Source organism: Cavia porcellus, unplaced genomic scaffold, assembly GCF_034190915.1.
Source record: "Cavia porcellus strain 051 isolate PalLab524CR breed Dunkin Hartley unplaced genomic scaffold, mCavPor4.1 scaffold_1, whole genome shotgun sequence".
NCBI lineage: Eukaryota > Metazoa > Chordata > Mammalia > Rodentia > Caviidae > Cavia > Cavia porcellus.
Genome location: NW_026947484.1, coordinates 171,370,646 through 171,390,895, shown reverse-complemented (window position 1 = coordinate 171,390,895; position 20,250 = coordinate 171,370,646). Strand labels below are relative to the sequence as shown.

At 38.7% G+C, this 20,250-nt stretch overlaps 1 protein-coding gene across 4 annotated transcripts in view; it reads right to left on the bottom strand.

Moving 5' to 3' along the window:
- The window catches only part of Astn2 (astrotactin 2), a 911,846-nt gene that overhangs the window by 323,444 nt on the left and 568,152 nt on the right, over positions 1–20,250 (bottom strand). For all 4 annotated transcript variants that reach the window (XM_023561395.2, XM_063259996.1, XM_063259990.1 and 1 more), the window contains one exon: positions 17,542–17,730. In XM_023561395.2, coding sequence (XP_023417163.2) covers positions 17,542–17,730 — 189 coding nt within the window. The remainder of the gene's footprint in view (positions 1–17,541; positions 17,731–20,250) is intronic.

Below are 20,250 nucleotides of genomic sequence, written 5' to 3'. Positions count from 1 at the left end.
TGTATCACCATGCTTGACCAGTCATGATATGTGACGATCTTAGTTGTACCAATGATTTGCCAGATCTTGGAAATTGATAAAGATGAGGAGTCAAAGCTGAGGTTAAGCACAGGAAGTAAACATTTAAAAGCCACAATAATTTTGAGTTTCACAGGCCTCTCTGAGAAAAATACTATGAGAACTACCCATAGTTTTTCCTTTATAAAATCATGATTTTCACAGATAAGGAAATTCAGGCTTGAGTAGATAAAGCATCAGGATCACAACATAGAGAACTAGGATCTGAAACTGTATCTACTTGACTCGTAAAAACTATATTGCTCTTTCTTTTCCTCTTCCTTCAAAAACAGTTCATGCACAAGGGATTCGTGGAACAGAACAAATCCCTGACTACCACTGTTTCTGTTCTCTCAACCTCACTGTCTTCATATGCAGAATGGTTGTGACACTGGTGCTTCCTCACAAGTTTGCCATTCGGATTAAAGAAATAAAACATTTACAGCATTTTTCAGGGTGGCTGGCCAAAATCTATCTGTCCAGTAAACAGTAATTATCACCATTGTTAATATTACCAGGCAGTAGTGAATTATTGACCAAAGTCATTTGGTGGTCTGTCACACACAAAATGATCTGTGTAATTGGTTATCTTTTGACATGGGCATTTTTTTAAAAATAACTTTTCCCCCCATTCTTTTACTGTCATCACCTCTTTCTCACTCAGTCAAACACAGTAGTACAAAAAGAGAAGAATATGCAACCAGCCTAGTGGTGTAAGAGGAGGTACATATTTGAGGATGTGTTTAGTGCTAGACTGCCTAATCTGCACATTATGATTTATAAGACAGAGGACACTGAGCAAAGTACTTAAGCTGTGTGCTTTAAGTCCCCAGTGCTACCATCTGTTAAAAATGAATGTATCCATGTGTCCTAGGTCACACTATAGGGTGTAAGGACCGAGTGGGTTATGACAGGTGAAGTTGCTCCCTGTGTTTCCCTTTAATGTCACCAGAAGCTCTCCTCAGTCTCCTTCACTAAAGGCTCCTCCTCCTTCTGACCACCAAGTCTTTAGAGGCCTTCAGAGGACTCAGATGTGCTCTTCTCTTCTACACTTCCTCCCCAGTGAGTCTATCTCCTCTCCTTTAGATCTTCTCCATGCTATGGGGTCCTAAATTTGTATTTTATGTCAGGCCTCTGTTCTGGAATGCTGTATCTTACTGGGTTCCTGACATTTCCATGAGGTATTATACTAGACATGACCAGATTATGGTTCTTTAAGCAGGATGATGACACCATAGCGTATCATTCTACTTATGTCCATTTTTATAGACGTCTGAAAAGTTCCACAATCAAGTTCATTCTTTTTTAACCTGGCCAAACAAATCTGTATTTCTACTCCCCCTTTTTTGGTGCTTATTCTTCTCATAGTCTTTCTTAACTTCATGAATGGCACATCCTCCTCTCCAGTAGCTCAGGCCAAAACTGGGGAGCCAATCTTGCCTTCTCACTTTCTCCCCCTCAACAGTAAATTTGGAATACACCTCCAGAATACACTCAGATTGTGTCCAACTCTCACCATCTCAACCCTCAGTAAGTATCCTTGCCTTTCACCTGGACCACACAGAAGCAGCCTGGGAACTGTTTCCCTGGGCCAACCAGCTTCCCTGAGGTCAGTTCTTCATACCCCCGCTGGGATGGGGCTTTAAGACATAAATCAGATCAAAGTACACATCGTTCAAGCTAATGCACTGTTTTCTTTCTCTTCTTACTCAAGTTAGATCCAAAGTGCTGTACTTCTGTGACTCACAGGACCCTACACAAATTGCCCACGCTCTCTACTTAATACCCACTACCTCTTTATTTTTAACCTTTTCTCCTACTGTTCACTTCCTCTTCTAATCTGTTCCATCCATTTGGGCTCTTTTTAGCTCATGGAACACATTGAGGATCTTGGTACCCACTAAGCCTCCACCTGTTCCTCACTGCTTCACTTTTAAGGTCTCTGCAGTAATGTCACCATATCAGAAAAGCTTCTCATATCTAGTTCTACGAAACAGTCCCCTCTGCCGACTATACGTTAGCACCTAACTTAACCTGCTTTCCTCCATAGGTTTTATCTACCTGAGAATATCTGTATTTGTTGACTGTCACCCCACTGAAATATAAAACTCTTAAAGATGGATTTTTATATGCTATATTTCAACTTTCCTAAAATTATGAGTGGCATATATAGTAATAGGCACTTGAAAATATTTTAGATTAAACTACACTAGTGCTTGGTTCCAGGTAAATTGGCACATGTGTCATTATTATTCTTATTACTCTTATTTCTGCTACACTTACTTTTATGAAACCTGGGATCCTAACAGTTCTTATCTCAGCAGGATCACAATGATATATAATTGCTCTTATTTTCTGTACATGGAAAAAGAAGCTAAAAAAGATAAATCCAATCCTGTGAGGACAAATGGCCGAAGACCTGGCATCTCCTGCTGCCAAATCCATGCCTTTTGATGTCCCTGAGCTCCTCATGTTCCATCTTCCATGGGGGAACTGTGTCTTCCAATAGAATACTGCATGATAGGTTTTTTTCACACTAGTTTGAATGGTGTTTGTTTTTCTGTTTAAAAGTTGCTTGTCTTTGAGATATATAAGGGGTATCACTAAATAAGAAAGCGAGAATATATATATTTGATCACTTGAGAAAATAGTAAAGAAATATTTAATCTTATTTGTTTATATTTACGTAAGAAATGCTGAAAAGATACCCAAGAAACTAATAAAAGTGAAGGACACAGCACAGAAGCACACAGATACAAAGCAACTGAGAAGGGAATGTCACTCCTCATTGGATGGCTTTTATATTGTTTTTATTTTTGAACCTTGTGAATTTAATGCCTATAAAAAGCCACTTAAAAATAAGCATACCAAACTGTCACAGCCAAGACGAGCTTGTGGAGACAGACTGCTAAATGTAAGAGAGTGACCAAGTGACCCCAACAGTCCCCTCTGCTGGACTCAACTCCAGACAGGCTTCTTATAGATGGTGGGTCCCTGACCCCTCTTTTCTTAGTGCATTTACTTTAAAAAAATTATAATTGTAAATTCTTTTTCTGCCTCTTTAAGATGTAAATCTTTTTAAAGGCTTTTTGCTAGTTTTTCAACAGAAGACTGTCTTTTTCAAGGAACTGAGAGCCATCTATTCTTCAAAAAAGGTAGCAGCCCTATCTCCCCAGCTCTGTGGGAGGGTGGGGGCCTAACCTGCATGGGTGCTAATTAGCAAACACAGATGGCCTAATTGCAAAGACAGGAATAAGTCAGTGTGCTGGACACATCTCATGCTTCTACCTCTTCCTCATGTCCTCTGTACTTTTCCACTTCCTCACATTAGTGCTCAAAAATGCTCCTGCCCTTTGTTCCAACAGAATTGAGTCCAGACCTGTTCACCCTACTGCAATGGTCTGAACAGAGTCTTTCTTCTCTGTTTAACACTGCCCTCTGCAACTTCTGCTTTGCCCAGAGCACGCTGGATCAGGAAAAGGGTTCTTAGGTTAAAAACAAAGAAAATCAGATTAAAGTCTGGTCTTTCCCTAACAATAATGAACTGCTATTAATCCATCAAGAGATACTATACTAATGTACTAAGAGAAACTGGGTATAGGGTGTATGGGAACTCTCTGTACTATCTATGTAATTTTTCTGTAAATGTAATTTTATTTAAAATAAAATTTTAAAAGTTAAAAGAATCAAATTATTAGAAAATAACCTTCTCTGACCCTCAAGGATATGATATTGGAAAAAAAAAAACAAACATAAAAAGCCTGCTACAGAAAGATGCATACTGAATGATCTGTGATGTAGATTCCATGAATTCAGAATTCTAGCAGAGAACAGAATGATCATTACTGGAGGTGAGGAGTAGGGGCTGGAGTCGGGGTGAGGAGATGGAGAAAATGAAGATGCTGGTCAAAGACTCAGTTATACAGGAGGAATTGTAAGGCATGTTGGCCATAGTGTTTAAAAATTCTGTATCTCAAAATTGCTTTTAAAAGGACCATTTGAATGTGTTCAACACAAACTGATGTGACATGATGTTTGTGTTAACTAGCTGGGTTAAAACATCCCATATGTATGTGAAATATATATTTCAAAATACCACATTTTACCCTTAAATATGCAGTTATTATTTGGGAATCACAAATAAAATTACACATCCATACATCCATACCTATACATACACAAACACACACAGAGAGCTATATAATCTCATGTACTATGTGGAAAGGCATTCATTTTGACACAGAAGCAATGCAGGTGTCAGAAAGAGCCAGGCAGGCAAGGCTCTGACCCTAGCTAAGTGACTGCAGGCAAGTCTTTCTGCATCTGTTTAATGACCAGCAAATCCAATTACATCATGCATTTTCAATGGTGGAAGCAATTATTCTTTGGTTAAAAAAAAGCTGAGACATTACATTGGCTTCTGTCCTTTTCCAGCCAAACCCTATCCAATAAAATTGTATCCTTCAGTGTTTAATTTCTCTCATTAAGGAAAGGTGAATCTGAAATTAACTTTTTACCAATGGGGGTGGAGCAATAATGAAAAAAAATGTCAAGAAACACAGACTTGGGCTGAGAATTTAGCTCAGTGGCTCAAGCGCTTGCCTGGTAAATGCAAAGTCATGAGTTTGATCCCCAGTACCCTCCCCAAAAAGCATATATATATATACATATATATATATATAATATATATATAACATAAAACACACAGATTTACATGGTATGGTATCAACAAGTAGTATATATTTTTTTTTCCCTTTACTCCAACCGGGAAGCAACCTATATGTCCATCAACAGGTGAATGGATAAAGAAAACATGGTATCTTTATACACAGGAATGCCACTCTGCCATCAACAATAAAGTGAGTCATTTGTAGGAAAATGAGTACACCTTGAGAGCATCATGTTAAGTAAATCAGACACAGAAGCTTAAATATCACATGGTTTCTCTTTTATGAAGAACCTGAAGTATAAATACAGAGCAAAATAAAAGAGATAGTAAGAAAAAGGAGACAGATCTTTCTTAGAAGGGGAGAGAGAGAGATGGAGGAAGAAGAGAGAGAAAGAAGAAGGGTATGAAAAAAGAATTAAGATGTGTCCTGTACATGTACCAAATCCCCACAGTGAATGTAATCATTATGCATTGCAAACATGGATTAATCAAAAATAAAAACTGAAAAGCAAGTTTTGTCCTGTTTGAATCTTCAAAACCTGGCACTTAAAAAGTACTGGATGGATATTTATTGGTTGACTCATAAGACTGAAGGATCATTTAATTGTACTTTAGTTTTGAAGCTATGTTTCTGCCTCCTTTGCAAACACAAATGTAAAATGTCTGAATGGTTTCCAGGCTTACACCATGTGTTTCTAGAGCCATGAAATACTAGGTAATTAGAGAATTAATACAACTCTGGAAGAGTGTGGTCTTGAGTAACTTAATCTCTCTGAACAATGACATGGCAAGGAAGACCAATTACTTCACTGTTTCTTTCATTGTTCTTTAGAATGTGTGGTGTATGGGGGCTCAGGAACATTTAAGACTGCAACGACCCCCTGGCAGAACAGAACAATAGCTGATTAATTCACTTGAGCAAGGTCCATATGCAAGGACTTCGCCAGCCCTGGACTACACTAAAGTCTACAGCTTTGGCTCCTGCCTTGTGCCTGTTAAACTAACTGCCTGAATAGGCTCCACAGAATCTTATAAGACATTAAAATAAATGCTTATTTTGGCCTCTTAAAAGCCACCTTTGAGGTGACCCACTAGATTATTATTGATGGCACCTATTCAATGTTGATGTTACATAAAACCCCAGTCACTGTGCTTGGAGTTTTCTATATTAATCTGCATCCAACAGACTGCAATTGTATCTTTCATTGGAATTCTTAATAAATACATTTCTATTCAGGGTACTTCCCTGAAATGGAAATATTTCCCTAAAAGTTAATTTTCTTGATATACATGCGTAGGCTTATTAATGTGAGCTTAGAATAGATTTTTTCATTTCTCTGGAAGGAATGCAAAGACAGTAAAGCTGGTGAAATTGCATCCCACATAATGTTAAATGTGACAGAATGCACCACAACACAAAATTTCTGAGTAAGTTGTACCTCACAGATGCTTGAATTTTTGTTAGGAAAATGTTGCTAACATATGCACATGTCTTTACAAAACATTTTAACTTGACCTTTCTCACCACCTCTCTGGAATTCTCCTAAAAGGTAGGTAGTGTTAGGTTTCCAGATTTAATGATGAGGATCCGAAAGGTTAGCCCACACAGTTTTATAGCTAGTAATGTTTCTCCTTCGTTTGGCACTTAAACAGCCCTTCTTGGTTGAATGCCCACTCCAACCACTTGGCTCTACAATCCTGTCTTCCTTCTTCCTCTCTCTTTTCTCCTCCATTTTTTCCTTCTCCCCACGCCTCAACACCACTCCTTCATCTTTTTGGCTAGGGATTGAACCCAGCTCTTGTGCAAACCAAGCATGCACTGCAGCACTGAGCTACATCCCTGCTCCTCCCTACTGGAAACCCTTCCCTCCAATTTTTCTTTTCTCCAGATCCTCTGTGCCTGTTCAGTGAATTTTCTTATGTGGATGAGGAGGATTTTTGACCTCCTCTTTGTCTTTTCATCCCAGTGCTTTATACAGCCCAGGCCACAACAGGTATTCAATAAAAATATAACAACAAATGGGAGCAAGTGGTAGCACCATGGTTTTGACCTCAAGGGAATCCTTTGGTATCTTCCCATTTCCTCTCATAATTAATGAAATATTAACAATAGCAAATGACTTCTCAGGTGTGATTCGTTCTGAGAGCAAAGTAGCCACATTCCTTAGCATACTGCAAATAGAGTGCCCTGAACTCTGTTTATTAAGTTGCATAGTGTTTGTCCAGGGTGTGGGCTGGCTCCTACCTTTGGAGTGCTTACTTATAAAAGAGATTGCTAAGCACATTACTCCATTCGCAATGTAAACAAGGTCATGGGGAAAATGGTAGAAGATACTTAAGAGAACAAACTGCCTGGAGTCAAGTTGAAGCACTCACTATGAACAAACAATCACAGTGCTAATTACAATTGCTTTGCTAATTACAATTACTGTGCTAATTACAATCTATCCTTATCTGCTCAGTAGGTTCCCTATGGACTTTTCCTTCTGAGTGCTTAGACCAGCTTGAGTTACTGCCTGTGTTTGAGTGTAAGGAAATTGCTCTTCTTTAAAAATTGTCTCTGCTTCAGATGTCTCAATGATTCAGATAGGCTTCCCCCTCCTAGTAAAAGCACACAGTCAGGGATTTTGAAGCCAGGAAATTGAAAGCAAAACTGTGTGGGGGGTGGGGTGGCTGTGAAGAGTTGTGAAATGGATCTTATTGCTTTGACAGACCAGAAACACATTTTAGGTAAAGAGCAATTCTATGTATAATGTGATCTTTTTATGGAATGTTAAATATGTAAACATTACAAAGCAAAATGTAAACTAGCTATTTTTCTTTCTTCTCTCACTATATCTAGGAAGATTAGAGAAGCCTCGTTTAAAATTCTCTAGTCTTGTCCCCATCCCTGTTCCACACACCCAGGAAAAGGCATCTTTCATTGTGTTTTAATTTTACTACTTTCTCTCCACCCTCAGTTAAATTAGTAAGTGTTAATGGCATCAGATTTTTATCTCAGTGTTTAAGAAAAATAAACTTTATTCTGACCTGTGTCCCTTTGTAAATGAACTTTTTGCTACTCTTTCAGAATTTGTCTTATGTATGAAGCAGACCACAGCTCAGCTCTGCACTGGCAAGTGGCATTCTGCTACATTCAGTGACAGTGTGGGCACATGCAGGTGGCACAGATCTGGGCACTCAATCATAGCTTTGGAACTTGGGAAGCAGAAGCCTTCCTCATGTAAGTGCCACTCCATCGGCAATGACCTCAGAGTGTTCAAGCCCCATCATTGATCTGAGGGGACAGACTCAAAACAACTTGTCCTCTATTAGACACTGAGGTCCTACTAGATGGCAGGAAAGGATTGTCCATCCTGTCAGTTGACAACTAAAACATATCCTTTGCACTTGGTCACTAGGGGGATGATTAAGGGAGAGGGACGTTTTGGGACCCCTTAGGATTATTTTAGTCCCAAGGCCAGGTGTTACTGGCCTTGAGAATAAATTCCTGCTTTCAAACAAATAAAGGAGCAATAATCCAGCTCTCAGGCATAGCCTAAGCAGCTGTGATTCCCACTGAGCGCAGAGATTAATTTAATATCCTGCTATGCAAAGCTGATCCGCAGATTCAAGAACTCTTTGAAATGCAGAGCCCCAGTCCCTGCCAGTGATCTGTAGAATCAGCATGATCCCATGGTGACTCATATGCACATTAGAGTTTGAGATGCTCTGATATAATTTTTATATATTGAGTTCTGACTGTAAGGAGATGCATGGGAAATTCCAAACTTTAGGTAGGTTCTCATGTATAGTAATGATGATGAGCTGGACTATACATTCTTGGCCTTAGAGAATTGAATCCTGTGCTTTGAGAGCATATGCATGTGCACATACACACTCAGTATCTAGAGACTGTAGATTGGGTAAGAGGGCAAATCCTGAATCCTGGCTCCATTCACAGGCCATGTGACTATGAGGCTCACTTCTCTGAGCTTGTGTATTCTTATAAAACTATGACAGATGCTTGGAGCATAACTCAGTGGTACAGTACTCACCTAATATTGGCAAGACCCTGGGTTTGATGCTAAGCATCAAGGAAAAAAGTGTGACCGTCACTGCGTTCTTTCTATATTTGTGTCATGGGAGACACAAATGTGCCTTGAAGATGGCTTGGAAAAGAACAATTTTATAATATCAGTTTTGCTTACAAGCATCAGGAATTGTTCAGAAGATACAAGTTGATAAAAAGGAAAATAAAGGAAGGAAAGTAGATGAGCAAGACTGACATGCAGCCCATCAAGGCTTCCTGGTTCAGTTTTGTTCTGTTTGGATGGATTTCCTTTCCTATTAGTCAAAACTCTATGCTAATCATTAAATAATATTAATGTCATTTTAGAGGTGACAGAGTAACACATTACCAAAACTTTTGTATCTGGGTCTGGACTGATTATAACCTTTCAAACAGGAAACATCAGCACCTAAGTCCTACATTCCTAATGAGATATATTTCAGTGAAGATTCATCCAAAGACAGAAAGGTGGTACTTAAAGAAACAGGTGATATAGTATGTCAGAGAGATTATGATTTTCCAAAGCATGGTCTAAGCACTCCCAGGGGAGGGAAATTCTGAGAACCTTCTCACTTTGTACTGTGTGACTTCTGGAATTAGAGAGAAAGGAATGCAGTTGAAGGCAGAAGAAAAAATATTTACTGATAGCTTGCTATGTGATAGGGCATTTGCTTATTAGCCAGTTAAATCCCTTACCATAAGCCTCCGAGGTTATTTTGAAGTAAAAGACACAATTTTATGAAGATCTGGGAGTTCATAGAATTAAACAGATTTGTTCAAAGCAATATAGCTAAGAAATGGCAGGCAGGGGATTTTGATCCTACTAGCTTTTCATGGCAGCACCCAAAATTCCAGTTAGGTGTAGAATAAGGTTCCTGCAGAATCATGTGCCTGGAGGTGACTTTGGCTAAAGATATCTCCTTAGTTACAAAATTGTGAGCTCCTAGTGGTACCTAGAGCCTCCTTGTTGGCTGAGAAAAAACAAGGAATAGATACCAGTCTCATTTGGTTATCACAATATCAGGAAGTGGTATCACTGTAATATTCCTAATTGAGAAAGGAGAAACAGAGACTTAATCAAATAATGTGTCTATGGTTATACAGTTAACAAGTGGGAAAAATAAAAAGAAACTGATGCCTCAGAGCTTTGCCTCTTAGAACAGGTCATCATATCCCAAAATTGGTGAATCACCTGGAAATATTGAGAATTCACTTTTCTAGGCTCCTTACCTGAAAGAACATGGTATGCTTCAGGGCAGCACCAGGGGATTCCTGTGATCAGCTGAGTAGGAAAGGCTTCACTAGACCCCTGTCCATAGGACTACACTGGGTCAGAGGACCTGGATCTTCTTCTGAGTTCTGCACCAGCCCTTTTTATTTACAGAAGAAGTGATAGAAGCCAGCGAGGAAAAGGGCCAAAGGTGATAGTGCTGGGAATGGCAGAAGAATATCAGAAACTCATAGATGTGAACAGCAGCATGGTGGTGTGGGAAATGATGAGGTGATCCATAAAAGGGTATACAGTTTTGGTTATGTGAGATAAATAAGGACTGGGGACCCACTACATATGTAGCATGGGACCTATGCCCTACAGTATCTCTTTTACACTTACAGTTTTCTAAGAGAGGACATATTACCCCACCTAAATAAATGAATGAATGATAAAGGGGGTGGAATCATACTTTGAAATGAGATGACTGCATCTATGTCCTTAAGAAGGATGGTGGTTTTATGGGTCAGTACTGATCCCTAAACTAATGAATCATATACATTAAATATATATAGCTTTTTTCATGCTATTAATATCTCAATAAAGTGATTTTAGAAAATTTACAAAAAATGAAAGTTTCCTAATTACAGTAACTATGGTAAAAGCCAATATTGACTTGACTTCATTAAAAAGAAGTGATAATAGTCAAGTTTCCTTCATTTGCAAATTAAGGATAATTATAACAACAATACCTGTACCTACTTTCTGGTGTTGTGATAATTAAATGAGATTGGCACTTGTTCCATAGTATATGTACTCAGCAGTCCCAGGAGCCACAGGAAGCTACAATTCCATAATTAGCAGGACTCTTTGGCAAGGATCACCTCTAGAAACCTGACCCTGCAGGAACCAAATCCTGTGCCTGGCTGGGATAATACATAAAGGGTTAGGTGATCTCATGAGAAGCAAACAGGGCCCACATTCCATGTCTGCCACTTCCTATGCTAGCATTCAAGGACGCATGTAACAATGATTCCTCTTTTATCTCAGACTCCCAAGTACCAGAATGAGCAATGGCCCTGCGTTCTCTGTGAGAGGTATAGGGTTGGATCAATACATCAACGTTTTCAAGTCAAGCCACTGAGGTTTTGAAGTTGTTTTTTCCCAAAGCATAACCTAATGCATTCTAATATACATTCATTTCTTTTTGCAAAGCCAAGTTGTTAATGGTTACTTTGGTAATAGGAATAGATAGATAGATCAGGTAAGAAAATATATGAACTATGTGGTAAGTGACAATACACATAAAAGTACATGCATGAAATAAAGAAGGAAAAAAGGGAAAATATGGAAAAAGGGAAAATATGGGAGGAAAGATACAGGAAGATCCAGGAATAGTATGTGCAGTTAAGTATCTCTCACGAAAGAATTAGAAAAGCCCAAATCCAGAACAGCTTAGCAGGCCACTTCATCAGCTCTGACTCAGTCTTCTGAGATGGGGAATAAATAGATGCCATTAATGAAACCAGCTTTCCTTGAATTCTTAAAAACAGCCCTTCTGTCTCACCATGAGTGGGTTTATGATGTGGAATACTAAAATCCCACATCTAACTCGAACTGTCCTCTTATGTAATACAAACATCTAACTTGAACTGTCCTCTTATGTAATACAATATGCACATCTGATAAACAGATTGGAAAGTGGCCTCCTAGCAAATCTGGAGAGCCCCTCATGTCCTTTGTAGGTCAGTCTTGATGCCTGTGAGCAAATATCTGCCACCAGCATGACTGTCTTATTTTTGACAATGAAGCTTTTGCAAAACTTAGCACTTCTAAGTATGGTCTCAAGTTGCCATCATTTACCTATAAAAGCCTCAAGATTGTCCTTTATAGCTGAGTAATATCTCATATAAAAATACTATATCTTTTTTATATTGTATTATCTCTCTAGTATAAAAAATAATAAAAAATAAAAGGCTGAAAGAGTAACAAGATCCAAAATGTACAGTAGATATTGTAATAATCAAAGGGAGATAACATAATAAAAAGAAAAGAACAACTGGGATAAGGGAAAAAAGAAAAGGAGGAAAGGAAAAGATTATACCTATGTTGGTAATCATATATACAGGTATGTATGTATTTATACACAAGATAACTATAATATCAGCCTCTCTTAGTTCATCAAAAAGAACAGTTTGTTCTGTCATTGTTTGATTATTTTTGTGCCTAGATCTTATAATCTGAATAACCTCTTCTGAGAAACAATGTGCAATATATTAATTAGTGTTAACTTCCTACTGTTTTTTGAAATTCTGTGTCACTTCTATCCTTTTTTTCCTGTTTTGCTTTTTAAAATAAAATTCTAAAAATTCAGAAAAAATTTTTCCACTCTAATTTGCTCATTTTCTGTTCTTAAGCAGCATCTCTAAACTGCCATTTCTGAGACTCTGGACTCAATAATAGTTCTTGACTGATGTTTATCTAAATCCCTGCAATCTATAACCTAAATTGACCTCTCCTCCTTACAGGAATGCAGTAGACTGGATGAGGACAGAAAAGAGAGGGAGTGACACCAAACAAACAAACATCAAATACCACCAAGCTTTGACTCATTTATCTTGCTTCAACAGCCTGCTGATTCCCACCCTGATTAAGAGCTACAGAAAGGAGATTCTGATGGTAACCCCACAGGGGTCATTAAGAACAACCCTGAGCACCAAAGGAGATTAAAAACAGACAGCCTGAATCACTCCTCAGCTTCAGGGGCAACTCAGACCATGAGATACTGGCTTTCCACACTCCAGCAGAACTTGACATTTCACCAAAGGCCTTTGTGTCCATTCATTTCCACTTGAGCCTGATTCTAATCTCTCTCAACACCAAGTCTCAAAACAGTCCTCATTTCCTCCCTAGGAACAAACTGTATTTTGACTGTGACCTCTGTGTTCTTCTTTCTCTCTCACTCTCTCTTCTTCACCCCTTCCATCCTTTACACCTTCCTCACTCCCTCATCTTTTATCATATACCTCCTTATCTCTCCTCTTAGCTCTCCCTACCTTTAATTACTTCTGTGCTTGCTATTGCCTCCTGTCACCCAGACATTTCTGCAGTGTCTTCCACCTTTGATTCTGACAACATGAAGTGGTGGCCACCCATGGGTGGCTTTTGCTTACAATCTCTCCTTCAGTATAAACTATGGCATGTGGCTCCCTCCCTCTGTAGTAAAAGCAGGAATGGAGCACATAGCTGTCCTCACCATATGTTAACATAGACTGTGCAGGAATTGTATATGCCTATCCCTCCCTGGAGAACTGGGAATGAGGGCGTAGTCTGGGCGGAATCAGGATCTCTATCTCTGTCTTTTGGCCTCAGAAGAGCTCACCTCTGTATGTGCACCTGGATGATTGTATCCTTCCCCTTTTACCGTAGTTTCTCTACCTATGCAAGACAGGGTAAGTCTGAAATTGTTAATCTTTAAATACTTGTCTAGCTCAGAGATTTTACACTTTAAGTGTTTGTAAAGTAGAAACTAGGTTGCTTTATCATGGAATTTTGAGAGAGGAAATGAAAATGCAGACTTCTCTTCTACCAGCAGCTGCTAGCTGTGGTCACCTGGAGACAGGGATGGAGGAGAACAAAGCAGAGGGTAGCTGTTTTATGAAGACTCTAGCTGGTAGAGATCTGGAGCTCGAGGGCCAGGCAGTTGCCAGGAAGTGAGGCATATGGTAGGACGGCTGGTGGCAGAGCCTGCTGGCTACTCTCTAGGGGTGGACCGGAGATTACTGAGAAGAGGAAGGGAAGGAAGTAGTAGGAGGATGTGAGAAATGACAACAGCCTTGGAAAACTTTCTGAAAAACTTTAGCCTTCCAGCACATGGTGGACAAAGAAGCTTCAGCCTCTTTCCTGCGGGGGACTCAGAAACGGAGATTTGAGAAAGATCAGCGTGGATTCCTCAGAAAATAGCTTGCTTTCCCCTAAGCTGACTTAGCATGTAGCTCCAAAAGGTGACATGGACTGGGGGTGAAAACAACTGCAAGGAAAGTTTCACTGGAGCCAAAGATGAAAAAGGCTAAACAGAATGAATTGTTGTTAATCTAGTAGCAGTTTGGAGAGTCCCCTAAACATTGAGGCTCTCAGGGAAGAGAAAAACCTACTATATTCCCTGTATTTCCTGCTGTGAACAGATCAGGGAGGACACAGGTCCTGCCTACCAAGAAGCCATCCAAGGTAAGGGTACTGGGGAAAATGAACCGTGTTAGAGGCAGATGAAGAACTGATGGGGTGAAAATTTCATCTGAGCCCGGACATCTGAGCCTTTGGGTATCAGTAGGTGTATAGCATAATGGGCAGTAAGATCAGTAATCCCTTGCTTTGTGATCAAGTTTCTTCCCATGATCAATCAGGGCTGTAAAAGGACTACCAGGATTCCAGGAAGTCCTTTCAGAATTTAGCATTTTGTTACCATATGAGTCCTCCTTCCTTCCTCTGAACCAAACTAAATCTTTACAAAAGAGAATGAAAATAGGACAATTGATCCTATCTTTATCACATGCCAGCCAGAGTAGTAGTTATCAGAAGAACTCAAACTACATCAAATATGTAATGTGCCTATCATAGTAGCTGATGTCTGAAAAAAATACCCCCAAACAATGCAGGAGCAGAAATATTTTCCTTGTGGGTGGAGTTGAGATTCTGCTAGATTTATCTGAAGTTCTGCTTTCCGGACTTCCTTTCTGTTTATCCATGTCCAGGTCTTTGAACACTCCCTCCTTCCTGTGCAAGAAAATGACTTTGTACCTCTCTCCCAAAGGGTAGTGATCTTTGCTATCACTTCAAACTCCAGTTCACATATCTTGTCCTCTGAGAAGTCCTTTATTCCTCCTTCTAATTCCTTTCAAAAGGTTTCACATGAGATCTCTTTGGAAAGTAATGGCGTTCCTTAGGACAGTGCTTTGCAAATTTAATTTTGCCATTATTTTTCAATTGTGCATGTCATCTTTCATGCTTGTAAATTCCTTCCTCAAAGGGATGGGATCATTTATTTTTTCCCTTTTGATTTCCAAGCAGCATTATTCTATTCATCATATTTCCAAAGACAAAGCCTCATAGATGATTAAAATTATAGAAAACCAGCATTATAGAATCTCGGTGTTGAGTAACAGTTCACCTGGTCTGCCCTTATGTTTTTCCCACTGCTTCTTTGGTAAAATTGCATTCAACATCAGTTTGAGCATCTGAGTGTTAAAACTATTCTTTTCTGGGGGTGGGTGGATCTGACTCTGCCAATAACATATATGGCTGTCAGTCTCTTCTGTCATCCTTGAATTTTCTCTCAATTATTCCTCATCTTGCAACTATTCAATGGACCTTACAACTGTCCTCCCAAATTTCTTTTCTCTCCAGTCTTGTTCCCATCATCCTAGTTGAATCCACTGACATTTTATGGACCTTTCACAAAAGATACCTATTTGACCTCTGTTTCCTCTCTTCCATGCAATCTACTTCCTACTGAGCCACCATGAAGTTGAGAAGTGCAATGCCATCATTGCATACTCCCTCTTTAATTCTTCCCTTCTTTGATGGTTGTTAGAATAAAAAACTTGACCTGCAAGATCTGCATGATTTTCTACTGCTTGGCTTCATTCTCTTTACTTACTTTAGCTTCAGCAACAGTAGACTCTTAATTCCTGAAAGCAAGCAACTCCATTCCCCTCTTTAGATATTTGCCTCTGCTTGAAAACTTTACAATGCTCATTGTCCCAGTGGTAGTTAGATAATGCTTCATCTAAAAAGTAGACTTCAAAGCATCATTATTGCTATCTAATGTCACAGTGGTACCCTCAAAACTCTGATCAAGCCAATTTAAATCCTATTAGTAATTGTTTTCTTGACACCCTATATTTCTACTTTTTCCAGAAAATTAAGTAAATTATAATATTTCCTATTCATCTATGCCTAAAAGCCATGGAATATTGGAATTTTTTTTATCTCATTTTCTACTTGGTCCTCAGTAACAACCATGGTACCTGGGGCATAGGAGGTGCTCACAGAACGAGTGCTGATCACAAGGATGAATGTTTTTAAGGAGTTCACATTTCCATTCTGATTTACTACAATGAGAAATGAGGGAGTTTATGGAGTTAAAAAGAAAGCTTCAGAATCAGACTCACATCTGAATCTGGACTCCACCTCTCACTGTACAGTGACATTGCAAGTCATTCACTCTGCCTGGCAGTGACTTTTCAGTTGTGAAGTGGAGCCTTGGTTGCCTCAAGAGGCTCTAATAGAGTACCTAAAATGGTATTATGTTGGCTCTCTCACTTCCTAGGAAAGGATTTTTGGAAAATTACTTTAAATTTATATTTATCATCTTTAGAAAGAGTAGGATAATAGTCTCTGCCTCACAGGACCACTGGGAGGATTACACAAGTTAATAGATGCTAGAAAGTGCTAGAATATCATACGCATGTACTGTGCCAGTGTTAGTGGTCATTATTATTATTAGTGATAATAGTGGGAGTAAAAAGAACACAGAGTGATTCTTAACCACTGCTAATTACAGTACCACTCCTGCTACAATGATGATTACTGCTAGTAAGATGATGAGGTGGGGCAATGGTGACTATTATGATTTGATACTAAATATGCACTTTATATGACTTCAAATGATAAAGATGAACTAGCTTTAAAACACTACCATTTCCATGAAAAATTATCTAAATTTTTGCCTATATGAAGTCTGCTTTTATACATGCAACAAACTTTCTCAATCTACCTTCTTAAACTCTTGATTTTGCAACATGAAGAAGTCCCATCAAAGTTCTCCTGGAAGAATAGCCCTAATGTCTTCAGTCATTCAAGGCAGGCTTTCACCATTCTCTTATATGTCTAATCTTATACAATCTAGCCAATCAAGTTATCATTCTATTCCCGCTCATGTCAGGTGTGTTCCTTTTTATCTTTTAATTTTCCATGTACCATTGTGTCATTAGTAGGAAAAGAGGTCATTGGCATATTGCTGGGCAGAAAAAGATAATTTCTGAACAGTATCACTAGGATTTGAGGTGTGTGTGTGTGTGTGTGTGTGTGTGTGTGTGTGTATAGACAGAAAAATAGTGAAAGGGAATGGTATAAGGGAGTAGTGTTGTGAGTAGTGTTGCTTATTTCTGGGTGATGGGTCTTTATTTTCTACTTCATTAAATGTCTTTATTTTTGAACTTCATGAATAGCAAAGATAGGATTCTTATTTCTTAATAGACCAAAAAGATTAATTACTTTTTAAAAATAAAGTCATTTCTTTTAGGACAATTTAAGGTTAAATTCAAAATATGTAGATAGAATTAAAAAATGGGAAAGCAGGATAAGTAAAGGCTAGGTCAATGAAAAGGAATATCATAGAGTGACTTTTGATGAACTCTAACACTCTTTGGGGAGGTGATCATAGGAGATATGCTGGCCAATATAACATGTCTCAATTTTGCTATACTCATGGCTTTCTCCCCATGCCCAGATTTTGAGCCCATGACTGGCACTGTGCAAGTGCCTGTCCCATACCTGAAGGTCATCTGGAAGACTTGACCTTGGTTCACATGCTGGGTCCTGTTGTTGTATCCATGTAGCATCTCTCCAAAGAGGGTATCATTGAATTTAGAGTCAGGTTTAAGGCACTTTGGGCCCTCGCAGACATCTGAGAGCATCAAACAGGATTTTCCGTCTGGAGCCAGCTTGTATTCTTCTACACATCTGTATGATAAAACAGAAGAAAGTGTTAATTCTGCATCCCAGGTACTCTCATTAGAGATAACCTAAAATTTTTATTTTTGCCTGAAAAAGAGGTCAAAATTTAGAAACGGAGATGGCCATTTTGACTGGAATTTATCTAGGGCACAGGTGTCTAGAGAGAAAGCACATTAATCCTGCAAATTAGTAAATTCAAGGAAAGTCATTTGTGACATTTTGGAGAAATGGAGGGAGAAACCAGTGTGCACATCCATGCACAAAGCAAATTTTAAAATGGTTTTCCACGAACACACAGACTTTAAAAAGCATGACAGGCCAGTTCATGGAGAATTATTAGTTTCACAAAACAAAACAAAACAAAACAAAAAAACGACCTATTCTCAGTGTATCTGTCAACCAAAGTTGAATATAGTAGCAAAAACCAGGTTTTTAACACCCTTGGAGTTCATGGGTGACTCTTCCAGGACCACAGACAGCACTCAGAGCAGCAAGCTCTACTTCTGTTCAACCATCAGCAGCACAAGAAGCCCCAATAGGCTTCTCATCACCATTCCTGACAGCCAGAAGGACTCTTGACATCCCTTCAAGTCAGGAATGGGCTCCTCTAGGAGCCAAACAAGCATCTGAATTAGGTAAAGAAATAAGACATGTAATTTGGGGATGTCTGCAGGAGGAAAAGGATTTCTAAGAAAAGCCTGAAGGCACTAAGGTAGAGATTGAGAGTAGAAAAAGAGCAGAGATCTCCGGACCCGAAAAAAGAAACCCAATCCAGAAACTGAAATTCTTTGAATGTTTACTTTTTATGGCTCTGTGCCAAGCACTGCATATAGGGCACACATAAATTAAGACAAAAAGAGAATAAGATGCACAATTGGAGAGACTTGTAAAATTTCATCTTTAATTCTTGTGACCTATGTGAATCCAAGCAAGATGTTTAATTTCTTTGGCCCCCAGTTTCATCAGAGGTAAAATAAGATAGAGCTTCTAATATTGCCTGAATTCACTAGGATGCCATGAGATCATATGATATATTCAGAATAAAAATAGGGATTGCAATGCATTTAACAAAATAATTAGACTAGTGGTAGTCAAGATGGTGAGTTCATTTATGGGCCATGTTTTACCCACTGGACAATTTGCATGTTTATTTTCTCACCATGAATGAAGGTAAGTATCATCATTCCTACTGTACAAATAAGGAAAATGAGGATTCAAAAAATTAAGCAAGTCACACTGTAAGTGGCAAACTTGGCATTCAAATATGGGTACGTTTAGCAACAAAAGCATCTTTTTCTGTTCTTTTCTCCATGTGATCCAGTCTTTTCTATTTGCATGACAAACCCCTAGTTAGTTTGGTTTGGGCTAGTATAAAGCAGTCAACTCTTATTTGCCTTCCCTCTACTGGAGTGGAGATCCACTGAATCTGATTGCACAGAGATTCAAAAAATCATGGGACAAGGCAGAAACTGTGAAGTGATTTGGGCAAAACTGTATCCAAAACTGTTGAAACCAGTAGTAAGTCATGAACACTTTTGAGTTACAGTTCAACTGGAGGCAGAACATAGAAAGAGACAAAACCTTAACCCAAGACCATTCAAGTGAACGTCTTATGCATGAAGCAAGCTTCCACTGTTTCCTTGATTTCCCCTGGTCCTCAGTATACTGCACTGATGCTCTTACTGTTTTTCTAATGTTTGTGGGTTATTCCCCAAAGTACAGTAGAAAGTCTTTTGGAAGGAGGTCCTGTCCCGAAATGCAGGTAAAATCTATCCACTTCCTCTTTTCATCTATTAAGTACAGGCAAGTTAACTTTAATACAGTTTCAGTGCAGATGAAATGAATGCATATTAAATATATAGAGCAATTGGTAAGTGGTCCATAAAATCTATTTTCATGCATTATCCCAGAAAGTTCCCAATATCTATGAAATAGTAGTATTCTGTGTACCCTAGAAAGAACTCAGAATTCCCTGCTTCTCTCTCCTTCCTTCTATTTACTGCAATATCTACAAACACACACAGCTGTGCACCTATGAATAAACACATCATGTTGTAAATTAGTAATCTCCATAAAAATCTAGAGTAAAATATCAAATTCTTACCTTCCTACTTCACCTGTGTCCTGCCCTGTACTTATCACTATCTATGTATCTACCTATCTATAGATTTAATAATAAAGAAACAAAACTGCACTGTACATTATTATAAGACATGCAACATGAGTTTTTACCTAATACTATTTTGGGTTTCCTGCCAAGTCTGTAACATACACGTCTACTTTTTAAAAATGGTTGCATGTTATCAAGCAGTATAAATACACCATAATGTTTTCAGCTAATCGCTATAGATCACTCTTCACAAACACGTGTTCTGCAAGCCTGAGGAAATCCTGGCATTGTTTTATGAATTTCAAAATTTTGATGATTCTACTAAATGGCCTTCTGTCATTGCCCTGCCAGTTCACAGTTCCATCATTGATGCATAAGAGGCCTGGTTTTTTTTTCATATTACTCATGGTTATTAC